The sequence below is a fragment of the Pseudorca crassidens genome, chromosome 7 (genome assembly GCF_039906515.1).
Source record: "Pseudorca crassidens isolate mPseCra1 chromosome 7, mPseCra1.hap1, whole genome shotgun sequence".
Taxonomy (NCBI): domain Eukaryota; kingdom Metazoa; phylum Chordata; class Mammalia; order Artiodactyla; family Delphinidae; genus Pseudorca; species Pseudorca crassidens.
The window spans coordinates 63,603,238-63,621,858 of record NC_090302.1 but is presented as its reverse complement, the minus strand read 5'-3'; the positions used below and the strand labels follow the sequence as shown (position 1 = coordinate 63,621,858).

The 18,621-nt window shown below is 35.5% G+C and overlaps 1 protein-coding gene across 13 annotated transcripts in view; it reads left to right on the top strand.

Annotated features, from left to right (window-relative positions):
• Positions 1 to 18,621, top strand: part of NFIB (nuclear factor I B) — a 440,917-nt gene that overhangs the window by 357,567 nt on the left and 64,729 nt on the right. For all 13 annotated transcript variants that reach the window (XM_067744397.1, XM_067744402.1, XM_067744408.1 and 10 more), the window contains exons 4-5: positions 11,655 to 11,723; positions 17,757 to 17,877. In XM_067744397.1, coding sequence (XP_067600498.1) covers positions 11,655 to 11,723; positions 17,757 to 17,877 — 190 coding nt within the window. The remainder of the gene's footprint in view (positions 1 to 11,654; positions 11,724 to 17,756; positions 17,878 to 18,621) is intronic.

The window sequence follows — 18,621 nt, the reverse complement described above, 5'->3', positions numbered from 1 at the left end:
TTATTTAATATTCACCTCAAATCTGTGAGTTCAGTATTACGATTATTATTTCCATTTCACAAATGAGAATTGGAGGTAGAGAATTTAAGTATTTATTCAGTCATTAATTAAAAAAAGGAGCAAGTATGGAAATTGAACTGAGATAGAGTTTAAAGCGCTTATCACAGAGCCTGGCATGTAACACTGAATAAATGATAGCCACTATTATTTTATTATCATCATTATTATGGTTATTATTACTCTTTATTTATATTAAGTAATTTAATCAAAGTTATCCAGCTAGTAAATGATAAGATCCAATTATGTCAATTCTAGAGCCCTCAATCTCAACCTAAAAATACAGTATGCTTTTTTGAGGCAAAACCCTAAATTTGGATAGACTACCCTGTAAGTAAAAAGAAAACAGCCAACTGTGCCCTTGGTGAGAAAATACTGAAGAACAAGGGAAAGGGTTTGTCATTAAGATCCAGAAGAACGTATCTTTGAAAATGAAGAACTAGAAGAAATTTCAGAGAAAACATTTTGTTTGCTTAGAAAAAGGGACTTACATGAAAAATGAACAGATAAAATAATAGCTTCAGTGAACAGAGTACCATGTGAGTTAAGAAAGACTAGCAAGGGGGCTTCCCTGGTGGTTTAGTGGTTGAGAGTCCGCCTGCCGATGCAGGGGACACGGGTTCGTGCCCCGGTCCGGGAGGATCCCACATGCCGCGGAGCAGCTAGGCCCGTGGGCCATGGACGCTGGGCCTGCGCGTCCGGAGCCTGTGCTCCGCGGCGGGAGAGTCCACAGCAGTGAGAGGCCCGCGTACCACAAAAAAAAAAAAAAAAAAAGACTAGCAAGAAAACTAAAACTGCTTTCATATAGTTAAAATCTGGATTGGAAGAATAAAAAACAGAACTGATGCTGTGGAAATAATCACTGATACAGATATTTGCTCCAAAAGCAGAGGAAAAGAACAGAGAGGTTAAAAACGGTGAGAAAAATGTTTATGATGGAAGAATAGAAAATTTAGCATTTATTTAGGTGTTCTTAGTGAGAAATAAGAGCATTTAGGAAAGAAATAGAATCAAGGACAAATGAAGAAAACTTTTATGAGCTAAACATAATCTAAATATGCTGGTTCATATGGCTAACATATCCAGCCAATAGTAATAATATCTAAATATTATCCTGTTACAGTTTTTGTATTTCATGGGTAAAAAGAAGAATCTTGTAATTATCCTAGAGGAAAAAGTTACCTGCATTTCTTTTAATGTTCAAGGAATTTTATTTCTCGTCAAAGGTGATAGAAATAGAGTCTTTACTATTTGTGGTCTTGAAAAATAGTCCCTCATTTTCTTTGTAAAAATTTTACTTGAAAACCTGTTGCAGTTGACAAAGTGATGCACCAAAATTAAAAAAGAAAAAATTTAGGTTGAGGAAAGTCCTCAGATATATACTGATCGTTATAAATATAAATATAGCAATAACGGTAGACTGATAATGAGAATAATAATTAAATAGAAAGTTATATCTAAGTAATTATTGTAAATAAGATTATAGACATAAACTCCAAAGTAAAAAGTAGTTCTTGAATATATATATATGTGTGTGTGTGTGTATATATATATATATATATATATATATATATGTATATATATGCAATTAATAACAGTTTTCTGGGTCTCAAATTCCAGATCATTTTTTTTAAATTGTGGTAAAATACATATGACATAAAATTTACCATTTTAAGTGTATAGTTCAGTAGTGTTAAGTTTATTCACTTTGTTATGCAACCAATCTCTGGAACTTTTTCATCTTGTAAAACTGAAACTCTGTACCCGTTAAATAACACCTCACTCTTCCCCCTTCCCCCCAGCCCCTGGCAACCACCATTCTCCTTTGTTTCTATGAGTTTGACTCTCTAGATACCTCATCTAAGTGAAATCATACAATGTTTGCCTTTTTGTGACCAATTTATTTACAGATTACATTTTTAAGGACTGAAAAGAGGAGGAGGCTTGAAGAGGTTGGGTAACTAGGAATGGCAGACTAATTTTCTCATTTTAGTATAATTTTTTTTGGTTTTGCTAAAGAGTCTTTATTGTTTGCTTTTATCTCTATTTCTGCTTAGATTTGTTATTAGGGAAGCCTGCTTCTCTTCTCGGAGTCAAGTACATTTTCAGCCTCAATTGATATGATCATGTGTTGTTGTTTTTTGTTACTGTTGTTTGTTTGTTTTTTCTCTATTACATCGCTAGATTTCCTGATAGTGAACTGCACTCATTCCTGGAATAAACTCTAATGATAATAGTGTATCTTTTTTTGGTAACATTGTTATATTCCGTTTGAATATATGAATTGAATATATTCAATTTTATTTAGGATTCTTTTTTTTTTTCCATCCAAAATAGTTAGTTGTTAATCCCTTGAAGTTACACCATCAAACTTGATGGGAGTTATTTTAATAGGTATTCTTGTGCACATTTCTCCTTAAGTATACTTTATCTTCAATGCATAACTTTTAAACTTAAGAGAAAAAATAGCAAGCAGGAAGGATACAATGCAATATGCATTTCATTTTGTTCCAAACAAGCAGCTAAAAAAAAAGAAAAAAAAAAAAGGACAGCATACATTAAACAAAGTGCATCAGTTCCAACGAGTTAGTATTAGAAAGAGGCCTAATTCGCTGAAGACAGTCAGAGGACTGCCAGGGTGAGACTTCTGACCGGTTCCAGCGCTGTGTTTAGGATTCCTGAAGTTGCATTTACATGTTTGCTTGATCTTTGGTTGGTTGCTTGCTTGCTTTGTTTTGATAAGGGACATTCCAAGTTTAGTTATTTAAGTTTTGCTGGCCTAATAAAGGCTTATGACAGAGCCTGCTTCATAAGGTAACTTACCATTTTCTACAGCCTGGGAGAGTGCAAATAGCATTGAAATTTGAAGGCAAGGTAGAGGATAGATAAAATCCAGCTGTGCACCCATCTGTACCTATGTCATTTTTAAAAGTGGTTTTAAAAATTCCTTTTTATGCTGTTGTAGGGTTTTCAAATTTTAAAGTGCATATGAACTCATTAAGCTGCAGATTCTGATTTCGAGGGTCTTGGTGGAGCCTGAGCTTCTGCATTTCCAGCAAGCTTCCAGGTTATGCCAGTGCTGTTGGTTCTGGGACCACATTTTGAATAACAAGAGACTAGCGTAGTGGTTCCCAAACTTTGCTGCACATTGGAATCACCTGGGCAACTTTTAGAACATCTTCATGTCTGGGTCATATCCATACCAGTTAAATCAGCATAGCTGGGAGTGGAAGCCACGCATAAATTGCTTTTTAAGAACCCCAGGTGGTTCGAATAATCAGCAAATTTTGGGGACCACTGCACTAGGTAAGTGTTCTATTCAGGGTCCACTTTGCACAATTGTGGTTACTTTTATTTTAGTAAGTAATTGCCCCTTTAAGTTTTGAAAGTTGCGGTCAGTAAGTTGTATGTGTTAATCTCTCATAATTCTTTTAATGCATTTGGTTTCTATGGTTATGTCTCCCTTCTATTCTTGTAGTTGTATATTTTTGCCTTCTCTTTTTTCCCTTAATGAAGCTTGCAAATGATTTTTCTGTTTTGCTTGTCCTTTCAGAGAATCATCTTTCCTTTCATTGTTTCAAATATTCCTCTTTTTTCTATTTTATTAATTTCAGCTTTTATCTTTAATTCCCTTTTGAATTTTTGTTGGATTGTTTTGCTGTTTTTCTTTTATGGTAAACAATTTTCCTTTTTCTTTTGTCTTTTTCTTTTCATTGCTTTCTAGATGGCTGACAATTTTTCTTTTGATTTTCTATTTGATTCATGGCTTATTTTCTTAATTTTCATGTAGTTCAGAAGATATGGTCACTTTTTTTTTAACTTTTAGTTTTATTTGCCAAAGATAAACAGAATGGCCTGAAAAATTCTCCACTTTTAAGAATTTGTTAACATTTTCTTTTTGGTCAAGGACATGATCAATTTTTATAAAATTTCCATGGATATACCAACAGAGTATAAGATGTATTTGAATGATATAAAATAAGTCTAATAGCCTAATAGTCATATTCAAATCTAAAAGACACATTCTAAAAAATAAGTCTAATTGTCTAATAGTCATGGTCAAATCTAAAAGATGTATTCAGAGTTCTCACTATAGTTATATTTTTATCAAGTTTCTTGTATCTTATTGGATTTTATTTTATGCATTTCTTCACAATACTGTTTGGTGATAAAAATTATATTTTTATTAAGTTTCTTGTATATTATTAGATTTTATCTTATGTATTTCTCCACAATATTGTTCGCTGCACCAGTACCTTGTTTGGTGCATGTATTGGTGCATTTCTCCACAATATTGTTTGGTGCATGTCATTCATAATGTTCTTTAACCTGTTTATTTTAATTCATCTTAAATTCCATCTTAAAACCATTGCTGATTGACACTGATTTCTTTTTGTGTGAATTTGCCTGACTTCTCTGCCTACTATTTTATTTTCAACTTTTTGTTCTTATTCTCACTTTGTCTTAAGTATGCTCCTTAAAAGTAGCTGGATTTTGTTTGCTTAAGTTAATCTAATGCTTTCTTTATGGGATAATTCAGTCCACTTACATTTGTTATAATGATTGATATATTTGATTTTATTCCTCTTGTTTTACTTTAATCACTTATTTATACCTTATGTTCTTATTTTGACTTTCTTAAGTTCCTATTCATTGTACTTTGTTTCCTAGCTGTTAATTTGGAAGTTCTATCTTCCCTTTCCCTGCTTTTAAAATGAAATGTCTCTCATTATTTGAAAATAGTATACAGCTTTCATATTGACTCACAGGTACTATGATTATCTGGTATTTTAGAGAAGAGAAATGGGGGGACGTAGAAAAATTGCTTCACTTGCCTTAAGTTTACATAGTAAGTGACAGAGCTGATTTTTTAGTATAGTTTAATGTAATTTAATATAATTATATTAATTGTAGTATATTTTAAGATGATATTATAAAATTTAATTTTATTATAATTTCAATAAAGTAAAAATAAACATAGCCCACTTAGTAAACCATAAAGTATCTGTGCTAAGAAATTTTAAAATCTGCAAGAATTGATTTTCTTGAATAATATGTAATAAAATTGTCTCAAGATCAGAAAATAGGAGTAGATTAAATTTCGTGAAACACTTGGAGTTGTCTAAGAATCTTCTCTGAAACACATTCTGGAAAGATGATTTTGCCAGTGAGTTTTTCCAAACTTTCAACTTTTTTTTTTTTTTTTATGAAAAATAATGACTGTCATCCAAACCATTTTATGAAGCATGCATATAACCCTGGTATGAAAACTTGGCAAATAAAATACAAAGATTCCCACAAAAGTATCCCAACTACATATAGAGAATTTGGAAGAAAACTGTTAATAAATCAGTTCAACAGTAAATTTAAAAAGCTATGTTCCATGGACCAACAAAAATAATTTAATCTAAGAATTTGTAATATGTAACAACAAAAAATGCTGTAATGGAAAAAAAGGATAATCTCACAATGCCAAAAAGACATTTAATAATAACAACGATTCTGATCAGAAAACTTTAAAAAACACTCTGAGAAAACTAGGAATAAACGAATATATCAGATGATAAGGAAAAATCAATCATCAATTAATGGCCAAAATTATTAACTGTGAAACTCTAGAAGTATTCTCATTAACATTATGAATAAAATATTCCTGCTAGCACTATTCCTATTTTACATATTTTTGAAAGTTCTCTTCAGAGAAATAATGCATATGTATATGAAAATATCTAACATTATAATTAAATAAATGAAAGTTATAACATTAATGTAATGATATCTTTTCTCTATCAACTTGCCACAGTTAAAAACAAATCCCATTAATATGACTAATATGTAATCCTGGCAGCAGGGTGGTGACATGGAAACGCTCATGATGTGCCTGAGGGAGTATAAATTGGCAAAAACCTTTATGGAAAGCAGCTTGACAGTTTTTACCAAGAGCTTTAAAAGAGTTTATGTCCTTTGACCCGCTAATTCCACTTCTGGGAACTCCAGCCTAAGGAAATCATAAGAATTGCTGACAAAAATTTGTGTCCTATGATGTTAATGGCAGTGCTGTTTATAATATTTTTTAAACTGGGAAATAACCTAAAATGCCAAACAATGGGAGAATGGTCACATAAAGTATGATACAGCCATGCAGTATAATATGGTGCAGGCATTAAAATCATGCTTTTGGAAAAGTATTTAATCTAAAGGGAAAGATACAATGTTACTTAGAAGAAGGCAGGATATGCATTTATTTAAATTTTAATCTCAATTTTATAAAAATCCATATTTATGTATATTATATATATGTAGGAAAAGTTTAATGGACTCAAAGGAAATACTTAAAAACATAAATAATATATTAATATACTACTATCAGAGTGTGTTAAAGTCAGAAAAATTCTGACTCTACCAGGTCATTTCAATCACCATCAGATATTTACATTTCATGTTGAAGGACAAACTTAATTGTAAATTTATACTAAAATGTTAGCTATAGGCTGAGATTCAGTCTCTGTGCAGAGAATTGTTATCTTTGCTGTGATTAGTGTATCTATTTTATAATCACAGTTTCCATCCTTAACCATGGACAGTTCAGATCAGTTGAGAAACTGAAGAGAGTCCTGTCTTATAACACCCCTACCAGAAAAATCACCAATGGGTTAGTTTTGGTAGCTGAAGTTTTATGAAGATTGGCAAAGAGCTAGTATGAAATAATCTTATCTTCTCCCCCTTTACATCTATAAACAAAACAATTTAGGCATCTTTTACTCTCAGTTGAAGGAAGTGAACAATTGGAATCCTAGGGCTGGAGCATGCCTGTGAGATACCCAGTGTTCTCTTCTTTCTCCAAATGGAGCAATGCAAGAAAACTAACAGGAAAACAGCCGTGTAAAAAAGTGGAATCTGAGAGTTGCAGTGGGCTTTTGAAGTGCTCTTATCCAACTTCCTACCCAAAGTGAGAATTCTTAAATCCAGTGGAGGGGTCTTTACATCCGCTGGGAAACCCCCTATATTTGTAGACACAGGTTTCCTCATTCTGTAAAATAGTAACAACTTGAGGATAATTGTGGGCATGTTGTGCATTCATGCTTTCTAAGAACTTAGTGCAGTAGCTTGGCATGTGTTGGTTATTATTACCTTTGCAAGGTCTCACATTCCTTTTTAGGACTTTTCTTATTGGATGACAAATCTGTTTACTGAGCCAAAAAAACAGTTCCTGGAACTATGCAGAATAAGTCTAATCCACCATCTACATTAACAGTCCTTCAAATACTTGAAGACAGCTTTCATGAATTTAATAACTGCTTTCTGTGTTTTTTTTTAATTTCAAGAATAGAACACAGTAGACCATAAAAATGAGCCATTATCAGTCTTCCTTTGGATTTTCTGTGTAAATGTTGTTTAACATTTAAATGGTGCTGATTATAATTTGAGATATTAACAGTTAGATATGCCATTGCATCCCTCTGTTATTGTTTGTAAAGGAGGTTAAACACTATATTAACTTCTGAGTAGTGATTTATTGTTGCTTTTGTTAGAGAAAAATAAAAACAGTAAAATAATATAATTTGATATTGCCTTTGAGAATTTTCAGTTTGCAGAGGTCTTTATTTCCTACTCAATTTTATTTTTTAAAAAGCATACATGTAGTGTAAATACAGCATCACATAAATGCTAAGTTGTTCTTTGCTTCCTGGTGTAAGCTGTTGTGTAATATTGCTCAGTAACCATTAAGCAGCTGCTCTGTCTCAGAGATGCTCATATTTCCTTTGGTAGATGAAGGGAATTTACTGTATGAATGTCTCCAAATTGCTTTAAGATCTTTGGCCTCTGTGTCAGCTATTTAGATTCACAGTGGTCTATGTAACACATGAAAACCATGTTTTTAGAAGGCCCCAGAAGCCTGGAGGTTACACATGGGGTTGTGTTAACAGCAAGCACCTGCATTTTGCTGAGTGTTACCCTCTGTATTGTATAGCAGGGCTTCTGACCCCCTGCATGATCCTCTCCAGTTATTTTGCCAGAGTCCTTAAGTACTCTCTCGTATGCTTGTGAGCAAGGACTATTAGCTGGCCAAGTACCGTGTCATCCACTGTTTCTTTTCTTTAGCCCGCCTCATCTTGGGTAATGTCTGTCCATTGTAAAGGCTGTGCTGCGTGCAAAGATGCATGAAGGGGGCAGCCATCTGCTTCAGGTGCTTCTCCCAGGCTACCCAGCCGCCTGATTCCCACCCCCCCCCCCTCCTATAAGGTCATTGTCACCACTTAGCCTTGGGAGCCCTCCTTTTACTGAAGTCTCACTGTGCTCCACACAGGAGTGGAGCCCAGTGGGACCTATGGTGTTGCGTTTTGGCTAGTGGGTGCGAAAGCAGTTCTGACATATTTTCAGTGTCTTTCATAGTTTTAGTAAAATCTTTCAGTTTTCCTTGTAGATCCAAATTCCTCAGAACTTGGGGAATTGGGGGTAGGGAGTGGAGAAGCACCCTCAGCATTCTGAGTTGCCTTCCCTTTTCTATGAGATGGTCATTGTATCTGTCTGTGTGTGATTGCCTTGCTGTCTTCCTGCTGGTAGGATTACCTCGAGGTGGCTCTTCCCTCCCTTAGGATTCGGCTCGTGACAGGACCACACATCACTCCATCTTAATGGGCATGACTTAGAAGCAAATGGAGTCCTAACTACTCATTGGAGTGATAAGGAAATGAACTTCAGATAATATCCATGTATTGAATTGTTATTAAGTATTACACATGGAATAATTTATATAAATGAAATGTTCACTATTCATTCACTCATTCATCGATTTTTAAATATTTGTGAACTATTTGAACCCCTCTAGTCCCTTGGTAGTTATTTTGTACTACATGCCTAAAGTTGTACATTAATTACACAACAAAGTCAGAGATATAATCTGACTGTAATCGTTATGCTTTCCCATTTTGCCCAAAAGCTTAAATAAACTCCTCGGCAAACAAGTTCCAGAAAATAACAAGGGTCAGTAGAGTTATCCTTCGATCTTAAGCTATCTTTATCTTCATTGTTATAAAATTGTTAAGGTGTTCATTTGTGACCATGTTTCAAAAAGCTGAACTTTACATTTGTTTTGCAAGCGTTTCGTAGTTACTGTAATGTGGGCGATGAGTTAGTTGTTAAGGGAGATATAGAGATGAACAAAACCCAGTCACTCCCCCAAATAAGAAGAAACACAAGGCTTGAAAACAGTTATCTTGGTAAACTTGAATGTGCAAAGTGATATAAAGTGAGAACAAACTAGGTGCTATGTGAATACAGAAGAAAGAGATTATTTCTAGGTGGCACAGGAGTTGGGAGGGGAGGGTGGAAAAGCAGATTATGGAGCAGATGGTGGTTGAGCTGGACATTGAAGGCTGCGAGGTGAGCCTGTGGAAAGAGGGCCCTTCTGATCAGAGGCAGCTACGTTAGAAAGATATGAGGGCAGGCCTTTACAGAGTACGGTTGGGGAAGGACAAATAATCTTGTCTGATTGGTTAAGCACACAGGCTGTAGTCATGATAAATAAGTTCTCTGTATTTAATGTATTTGTCATATATAAAATGTTATGTTTACCACATGTAAAATAAAGTATAATCTATTATGCTTAAAACAACAAAAGCAATAAAAATCTTTGTATACAATGATAACCTATCAAAATTAAAAACATAATAGATGTTTATGTAACACATGTCTCCAGCCACACAAAGGGAGTCAATGTCCTTTTTATGTCTCAGTGGCTTTTAGCACTTTGTACAATGTTGTCTACCTGGAAATTTCTCAATAATCACTGAAATGAATTCAACCTGGTGAAAAATTAATTGCTGAAGAAGTAGGCGTTTCTTAAAATAGAGCTGCATCAAGTGGGGACACTTTGTTATTATCCTCTTAAAAATGTATATCTTTTTCAGAGCAGTGACTTAACATGAGACCTGAGTTTTATCACCAACTGAGATCTCATAATTTCTTCTCATTCTTTTGCTATTTCTAAAGAAGGTAGATGGATGGATATAAAACAGTGTTCAGACATACGCAGCACCCCTGTTTATTCACAGCAGTGAGGCATATATGCTAATTGAATGACTTTCTGTCTTTTCATGCTGTGTATGGTTAAAAAGTGGGCTGGTAGCTTTCTCTCTGGTAAAATTTCTAAATGATGATTTACAAATAACTTGAGCGTGTCTGGAATTCAGTGTGCATATTTCAGTGTATGGGTGATTGCTGACTCCATAGGCCAATCCTAACTTATTGGTAACATTTACTCAGTGCCTACTCTGGGTTTTATATTTTTATCTCACTTATTATTTGTAACAACGATGTAAGGTAGGTAATTTTATTATCTCTAATATACAAATGAGGAATCTGAAGTACAAAGAGTCTAAATGTTCCAGGACTATTATTATTATTAATTTAGAATTATTAATTATTATGATTAATTATTCCAGGATGCCACACTGGCAAACTGTAGTCAGGAGTCAAACCCCAGCTCTTTGACTTGAGTGAGCCATGTTGCTAAAACACCCAGACCTCTCTCATCCCTGCCCCGAATCTAATCTCTTGGTCAGCCCTGAAGCTTTATGGAACATCCAGTCAAATTGCCGGTTCTTGGAATTTAGAGTTTTTTCCTGGAAGCATTTTAATTCTGAGGATTTTCACACTCTTATTCTCTCCCTGGGGCAGCAGAGAGTAGCCATATCCCTCCTACCTAAGGTGTTCCCTCCCTCTTACCCTCACTACACTTCCTTCTTCTGGATGAGAACCTGGGGATAGGACTGGTGGCCCCATCTGCAGTCCTGGAAAGAGTTAGACCAGCTAGCAAGCATGTCTGACTTACTCAGGCTCCTGACCCGTGGCCCACGGCTACTGTGGGCCCTGGACCTGGAGGTCACGGAAGGGTCAGGAGGCATTCCTGGAGGTCTGGCTTCACCACATTTGCCAGAAAAAGGATCCAGTTCTTGACATGAAGGGAGTCCCAGGGAGTGGCAGCAAGGGTGAGAAAGCAGTGAAATCATGTGAGGTATATTAATGGTGCACAGAAATAGGTCTGTGTAAAGTATTTGCTGTATGTACGGGTTCTGCTTTTGTGTGATCCATGACGGGAACAACGGTGGGAGTGCTGGTAACAGCAACTCACTTTTTAATCGGGGAAGGATTTGTGAAAGAACAGTGTTTTCAAGAGATCTTTGGAGTAATTCCAACAAGGTGCTAATTGTGGCTGTGGTTTTCCTTTTTCTTTATTTCTCTTTTTTTTTTTTAATGGATGGACTTTAGTCTACCAGGTGCTACCGATCTGAGGGCCTCTGAACCTTCATTCCCTATGCGTGGGCAGTGGCAAATAAAACCATACCAATTGCCCTGTACCATTGGAAAGTTAAAAAATTTTCCTGAGAGGTTATTTAGCTTCTAAAGGTTAAACGTTTGTTTAAACGGACCCAGTTTGCATTTTACAAGAGTTTTGCTTTTACAGTTCTTCGTTGTAAGCATACTTGGGTTTTGTTCTAACCTTTGGTTTAAAACACTTGAACAAATTCTAGTGTTTAATCATTTATTTGCTTCCTGCTTATGTTGATCTCTTTCATCTTGATGTTTATTTTCAGGATACCTTGAGGATAGTTTTGTAAAATCTGGAGTCTTCAATGTATCAGAACTTGTGAGGGTATCCAGAAGTAAGTAAACTCTTTTCTTATTATTTAACTATACAGTATGATTTAAAATATTTTACATTTGAACCTTAAATACAGTATGAAGAGAACTGTGTATTAGGAGAATTTGAGTTTTTAAATCTCTGACCTTTTGATGAAATCAGAAGTGAACATATTTTGTCTGGTTTTCTAAAATATTTGCATTTAAATCAACACTTTCTGTAGCACAAAAACAATTTGCGGTTTGTTCTGCTTGCTGTGTTATCGGTATTCGTTTAATTCACTGTTCACTCTGTGACCATAGATGGTCATTTATATCAAAGGAAGTGTGATTAATTAAATGTACTCAGTGTTGTTATGATAACCCACATAAGTTTCCTGTAGATAAGTGCTTTTTCATTTTGCTAACATTTTGGTGAGGGCTTGGAGATGTACAGGATATACACACTAACATGCAGAGTGTAGAGGGATGCAGAAATTAACTTTGCAGATTGTAGCTGGATATAGATAGAAAGCATTGTTATCCAAAACAATGTCCAATTGTTTCCATTGGACACCTCACCTGAGACACCATTCTTGACAGGCTGGGTGAGAATTTTCTCGAGTAAGTTCACCTGGCCAGCTAACTAAGCAAGGGGGACGTTTCCTTGATCAACTCTTTTAGTTATTACTGGTGTGTGCAAATATATGTAAGATGCAGTTCTTATCTCATTGATTATGCTGAAGGGGGTGACTCATTTCTACTTGCTCTCTTCTCTGATTTAGCTTATTTATGTAACTTTGCAGGGTGTATTTTCACCTGACATTTTGATAGAGAGTGTCACAGTTTGGAGTGATTTATTCAGATGATGTAGGGGCACTCTGGAGCCTGTTTAAGTTGTGTTTTTCACTTGGGTCAAATTCAGAGGTCATGAACAAGAATTATGATGATCCAAAAAGAACAAACAAGAATGAGTTACTAAGGGTAAGTATAGGTAGTGCTTTAGCATGACGTTGAGTGAAGTAATCTCCAAGGTAGTAGGTGACTTTGTCTTTGGAACTGCAGTTTCTCAAATAGTTCAGATTTCTGAAGTGGCTAGTGCAAACAGCCTGTATTTCAGAGAGTTCTGTACATGAGCATTTAAGACTTTAGTAGCATCCTTTCTGACGTAATTCTGCAGTGGATAAATGTATGCCCCAAAGACTTCTGCCCTGGGTCTGTTGACTTGGGGGCAGTGTAGGAGACCAAATTAATATCCTGTATGCCTGTACCTATAGGGTTCATATTTGCTGGGCAAGAGGATTCTGATGGTCTACTTCATTTACTTCATTCACCAAGGCGATGAGCCTTGTTTGTTTTTCCTGATCAATATGTGTTGTGCAAAGGCCTCTGATATTTGAACTTTTTTATGTTTATTTTTAATTTGGAAAGGAACATGCCTGACTTACTTACTACTACTTTATGGCATCATGTAAGGAAGGGGGTATTTAAAGATGTGTGTATGTGTGTGTGTGTTTCCCCATACTGCTCTTTAGCAGAGAGGTTATGCTGCTACAGTTATGAGACATTATGAAATTATTTGTTTAAATTTGTACTTTTCTCAGTTTTATGATATATTTTCACCCTTCTTATGAGAAGGACAGTAGAGTCGTCTGTCAGAAAATATTACTAGTTCCTCATTATAGGTAACATTATGCTAGATGCTGTAGGAGAGCCACATGAGAACTTTTAAAAGCCCAGATTGATATTTTGAGAAATCTGAATTTGAAACATAAAAATAGATTAAAAAAAATACCTTTTTAGGGACTTTCCTGGTGGTCCAGTGGTGGAGAATTCACCTTCCAAAGCGGGAGGTGCAGGTTCGATCCCTGGTTTGGGAGCTAAGATCCCACATGCCTTGTGGCCAAAACACCAGAACATAAAACAGAAGAAATATTGTAACAAATTCAATAAAGACTTTAAAAATGGTCCACATCAAAAAAATCTTTAAAAAAAAACCCTTTCTATAATAGTTCAGAAATGAGGCAAATTTAACATATACCATTCATTCTTTCTTGATTCATATTGTCATCTCCTAGAGGTTTTTAAGTTATCTGTTATAACAAACATTACTAATTTGTAATTAGTAGATTAATTATCTGTATTCATTCATTAGTTACTTTATTCAGCAAACATGTATTTTCTACTGCATATGTAAATAGGTGTCTCTGAAATGCTTGAGAAGTTATTCTCCTAAGTGTTTTAATATATCCACATTATAATCTTATTTACACAATTGAACTTCATTGTTTATGAAATAAGGGTTTGCTAAGTAAACATCAACTTCAGCACAACCCTTACGCTGTATATCACAAATTCTGACTTCTTGAGGGTTTACGGTATGTTAATGGTTTCTGTCCTCTGGGGTTTTACTCTCACATGACCCTCTAATGTGCATGTTGACTTTAGCTAATGAAGCTATTCAGTTTTAGGATAGTGATCTTTCTGGTGAATGATATTATCACCATCTTAAAAGTTGATTTAGGATCAGCTTTTGGAGTGAGGAGAACAATAAGAGAGATTAAGGGTTGGCCTCTAACCCTTGGAGTCCGAGGTTCTTCTGAGCTTGGTTTCTAAGAGGGTATTGGCAGCCTCTTAAACATGATTTGCAGCCTTCGGGCCCCTTGCTGCTCTCTGGGAGAGGTGCTAACACTGGTCTTTGCGTCTGATGTAAGTTTTTCCAGAGGCTTTTAAACAGGCACATCTGCCTGGGACTTGCTGTTCTCATGCACTTTGTCATTAGATAAATTTTGTGCCTGTGTGCTGTTTTAGAATCTGGCCATGTTCGCTATTAATCTACTTTAATTTCCGTAATCTCCCGTTTAGTGTAAAAATGCACACTAAATTTTACGGTGCTCGTGTGTAAATCCGTAGACAAGGTGTTCTTGTTCTTGTTTCGCTTAAGCCATGACTAGAGCTTGATTTTCCGTCTTGTACCCCACCCCCGCAGTTTTACTGAGATTTAGTTGACATGTAGCGCTGTAGAATTTTAAGGTGTGTAGCATAATGACTTGACTGACGTATGTTGTGAAATGCCACAGTAAGTTTAGTCAACATCCATCATCTCATACAGATACGAAAAAGAGAGAAAACGTTATTTCCTTGTGTTGAGAACTCTTAGGATCTACTCTCTTAACAGCTTTCCTGTATATCCTACAGCGGTGTTCATTGTAGTCCTCATGTTGTACATTACATCCCCAATACCTATTTATTTTATAACTAGAAGTTTGTACGTTTTGACCACCTTCCTCCAATTCTCCCTCCCCCCCACAACACCCACCTCTGGTAACCTTTTCTTTGAGTTTGGTCTTCTGTTTGTTTGTTTGTTTAGATTCCACTATTGCCTTCTTGATACTTTGGAAGAATCCTTCTGGAACAAAACTTAGAAAAAAACAAAATTTCCAAAGATTTTTAATTATCATTTTCCTATAAATTATACCTAGTATGCATACGGTCAAGCAATCTGTGTTGACTATCAAGCCATATGTTTATTAAATAGAAACTACAAATCTTTGCCTAAATATTGCATGAGCTTAATAAATTGCAAATAGTTGATATAAGATATAACCTGTAAGTTTCCCGTTGGTAACTCAGTTCTTTGAATTGCATCCATCACTGCTGTTGGAAGCCAAACAGATTGCTTACGTTCACTGAGCCCCTCAAATGCCTCCTTCCAGCACATACTCTGCTTTCCAATGTCACATAGAACATGGTTCTAATAATAAACTTTAAAGCATGTGGTTACTGCGGGATTTCTTACCTTGCATTTTTTTTTAACCTCTGGTGTACCTCAAGCCACAACAAGCAGCTACATTTTAACTGTCCAAAGAACTCGAGCCATTAGGCATAGTTGCACATTGAACGCTAATATTTTCTGTGTAAAATGAGACTGAAGCATATTATATAATATGAACAACCTAACAGAAGCAGAAACTCCAGAGTGTTAGAGCTGAGACTAATCTCGTATGTACTGATTAATTTTTAATGGGGAGAGATAATCGTTGTGTATTCCTTGATTGTTTCTCTCCAAAGCATGCACCTCCTAATCGTATTTTCTTTAAAAATACTTTGTTAGTCTCAGCCTGCCTGAGATATTGAAGTATGATTCAACTGATAGTGAACACATTTCACATGCTTATTAAAAATTCTAAGTAAGAAAAATTCCTTGAAAATCGGCTGTCCCTTTGGAATTTTTTACTCAACGTGTGGTTAGTTTGGAGAGAGGGGAAGGTTAAGTAGACTTTGTGTTCTTAGCGTGAATTTCAAGGGCTCCAGAATTTTCCCACCCCACATAGGATACACTTTCTCTCATTGGAGATCTTGAAGGCCTGATAAAAACAGGTGAAAAAATAGAAACTATTCTTAAGCATTGTCCTTTGACACCAACCTGGCTGGCCTCCATCTTGTATGTCATCTCTGCCCATGACCTTGCTCCTGTAGTAATTGCTGTTTAGAGTAACCTCCCTTTACTACCTTACTCATCTTCCAAAGCCCTGGGCCAGCTGTGACTTTTCCACAGATTTCTTGGACCATTCAAGCTTGTATCAGATTCTTCTTTCCTTGAAATCCTATAGCATTTATTGATCATGTCATTCATTTGGAAGTTTCATTATAAAACGCATTATGCTGGTATCTCTGTGTTTTTCATGAGTATTTTGTTTACCCAACCTGTTGCCCAGTATGTCTTATTAAGCACGGGAACTATCTTAGACTATTTTGGGTCCCTTGCAGCACCTGCCAGTAATGGGCACAATATCTTTTTTTTTTTCGCAATATCTTATTGAATGAACAAACCTTCAGCAAATAGGTTCATTTGTACCAGTTCACCAGCTTTGCGTGGGTTTTTGAACTGTTTCATCTTTGCTGACCACTCTAGGTTGCCAGGGAAGAATTTCAGGGAAGAAAGCAAGGAAAGAAGGGAATTCACATTTGTTGAATATCCATTATACACTAGGCATGATGCTGGACTTTTATCACTCCTTACCTCATCTCATCCTCAAAATAATCATATGTTATTCTAATTTTCATTTTATTCTAATTTTATTCTAATTTTCATTTTACAGTTCAGGAAACTGAGGCACATAGCCAATAAGTGGCAGAGGGAGTTAAAACTAAAAGGCTGTCTATCTCCCAAGATCCTACTCATTCTAACACAACATGCTGTCTGACAGATTTATTCAAGATGTCTAGAAACCAATTTTAAAAATTTGAAAAGATGTAATCCATTGTACAACAACCAATATTACATGAAAATTTTCAGTTCTTAATACATCAACAAACTCAAAAAGACTTCTTGATTTATAAAATAATACCTTAAAGTATAAAACTCCATGAGTATATTTTAAATGACTTATGAAATTGGGCATACAAACTTTTTTAAAAACAAAACATAGCTGTTGAGTAAAACTGTACTCACCATTCATATATGAAACCTGAGTATGTATTTTGGAAAAAGAATCTTGACTTTTATTTCATATTTGTCAATTTTACTTATATACCTGTCCTAATACAAGAATTATTTTTATATCAAATAATTATAAATATGATTTCTAATGCATTCTAACATTAACGTTAACATTATTTTAAAATAATAATCGCCTCTTGTGAAACTATTCTAATTCGATTTATTTAACAATAATTTGGTTTTTGAGATCTGACTTAGTACAGAGTGCCTTGCTTGGTGCCGAGCGATAGGCAACATATATTGTTCCCTGTGGGGCATCTAGAGACTAGTGAGGTGACAGGTGTAGTGACGACTAACACAAAGGACTGAGTGAAGAAGCTTGGGCAGTGGGAGTGGGAGAAGGGGTAACCAGTGATGATAGCGTGCCTCAAGTTTCCACACTTGAACATTGGCATCGTGAGGATGTTTGCAAGTCTTAACCAGTGAAAGGCTGGTATTAGATTCTTAAGGTAAAGAGAGTTCCCCTCCTCCTTGCCCAGAGGCATGGAAAATATTAGATTATTACATTTGAATAGAGATGACAACAGTAAATGGCATTCCCAATGTTTGTTGGTGTTGTTGTTTCATTCCTCAGCACCCATAACCCAGGGAACTGGAGTCAACTTCCCAATTGGAGAAATCCCAAGCCAACCATACTATCATGACATGAACTCGGGGGTCAATCTTCAGAGGTCGCTGTCTTCTCCACCAAGCAGGTAACTGAAAGAGGAGCTGCTTTTGTTCTCAGTCTATATGCAAATAGGTAAATAAGTAGACATGCAGATAGATAGGTACACAGGTAAAGAGAAGGGGGAAATAAAGCAAAGAGTTCAAGATTTTTGCTGATTTTACACAAAGTTTTCATCTTTCCTGGTTAAATTTATTTTGAAATTTGAAAGTTAAATTGTTGTTCAAAGCATTTTAAAGAGGCTTTTTGGGGAGACAAGGGAACTATGAAAATGTATTAATATTTTTATCCCCTTATATGAAGTATTATAACTCTATAAGTAATTCTTTTGGTGACTTTAAAAATGGTATTGCCATAGCAAAGATCCCTGGTTTAGGATTGATTCATCCAACTTTTACCCTAATACCATGTCCAAGCTGGGGATAATGAAACATGAAAAATAAAATGTGTCATTTACTTAACCTTAAAAGGCCTTATTCTAGGCAACAGGTTTGCCAAGTTCTTCAGTTAGTTGATGTTCTTTGAATAATTTAGTTAACTCTCAGTTACCAGTGAAAGTATTACCTGCTCTGAGATTTGGCCTAACCAGCCTTTGTTGGGGAACAGCTACAGTGAGGTGACCCTGCCTTTTAGTTCTCTGCTGACATTCTCATATTTCTCTCTTGACCTTCTGATTGTAACTTTCAGTCCCACAGGAGTTTAAAAAGAGATCTCCTATTTAAGTGAGGGAAAATTAACTTGGCAAGTTGTAGTACATGGGATTTCATATGTT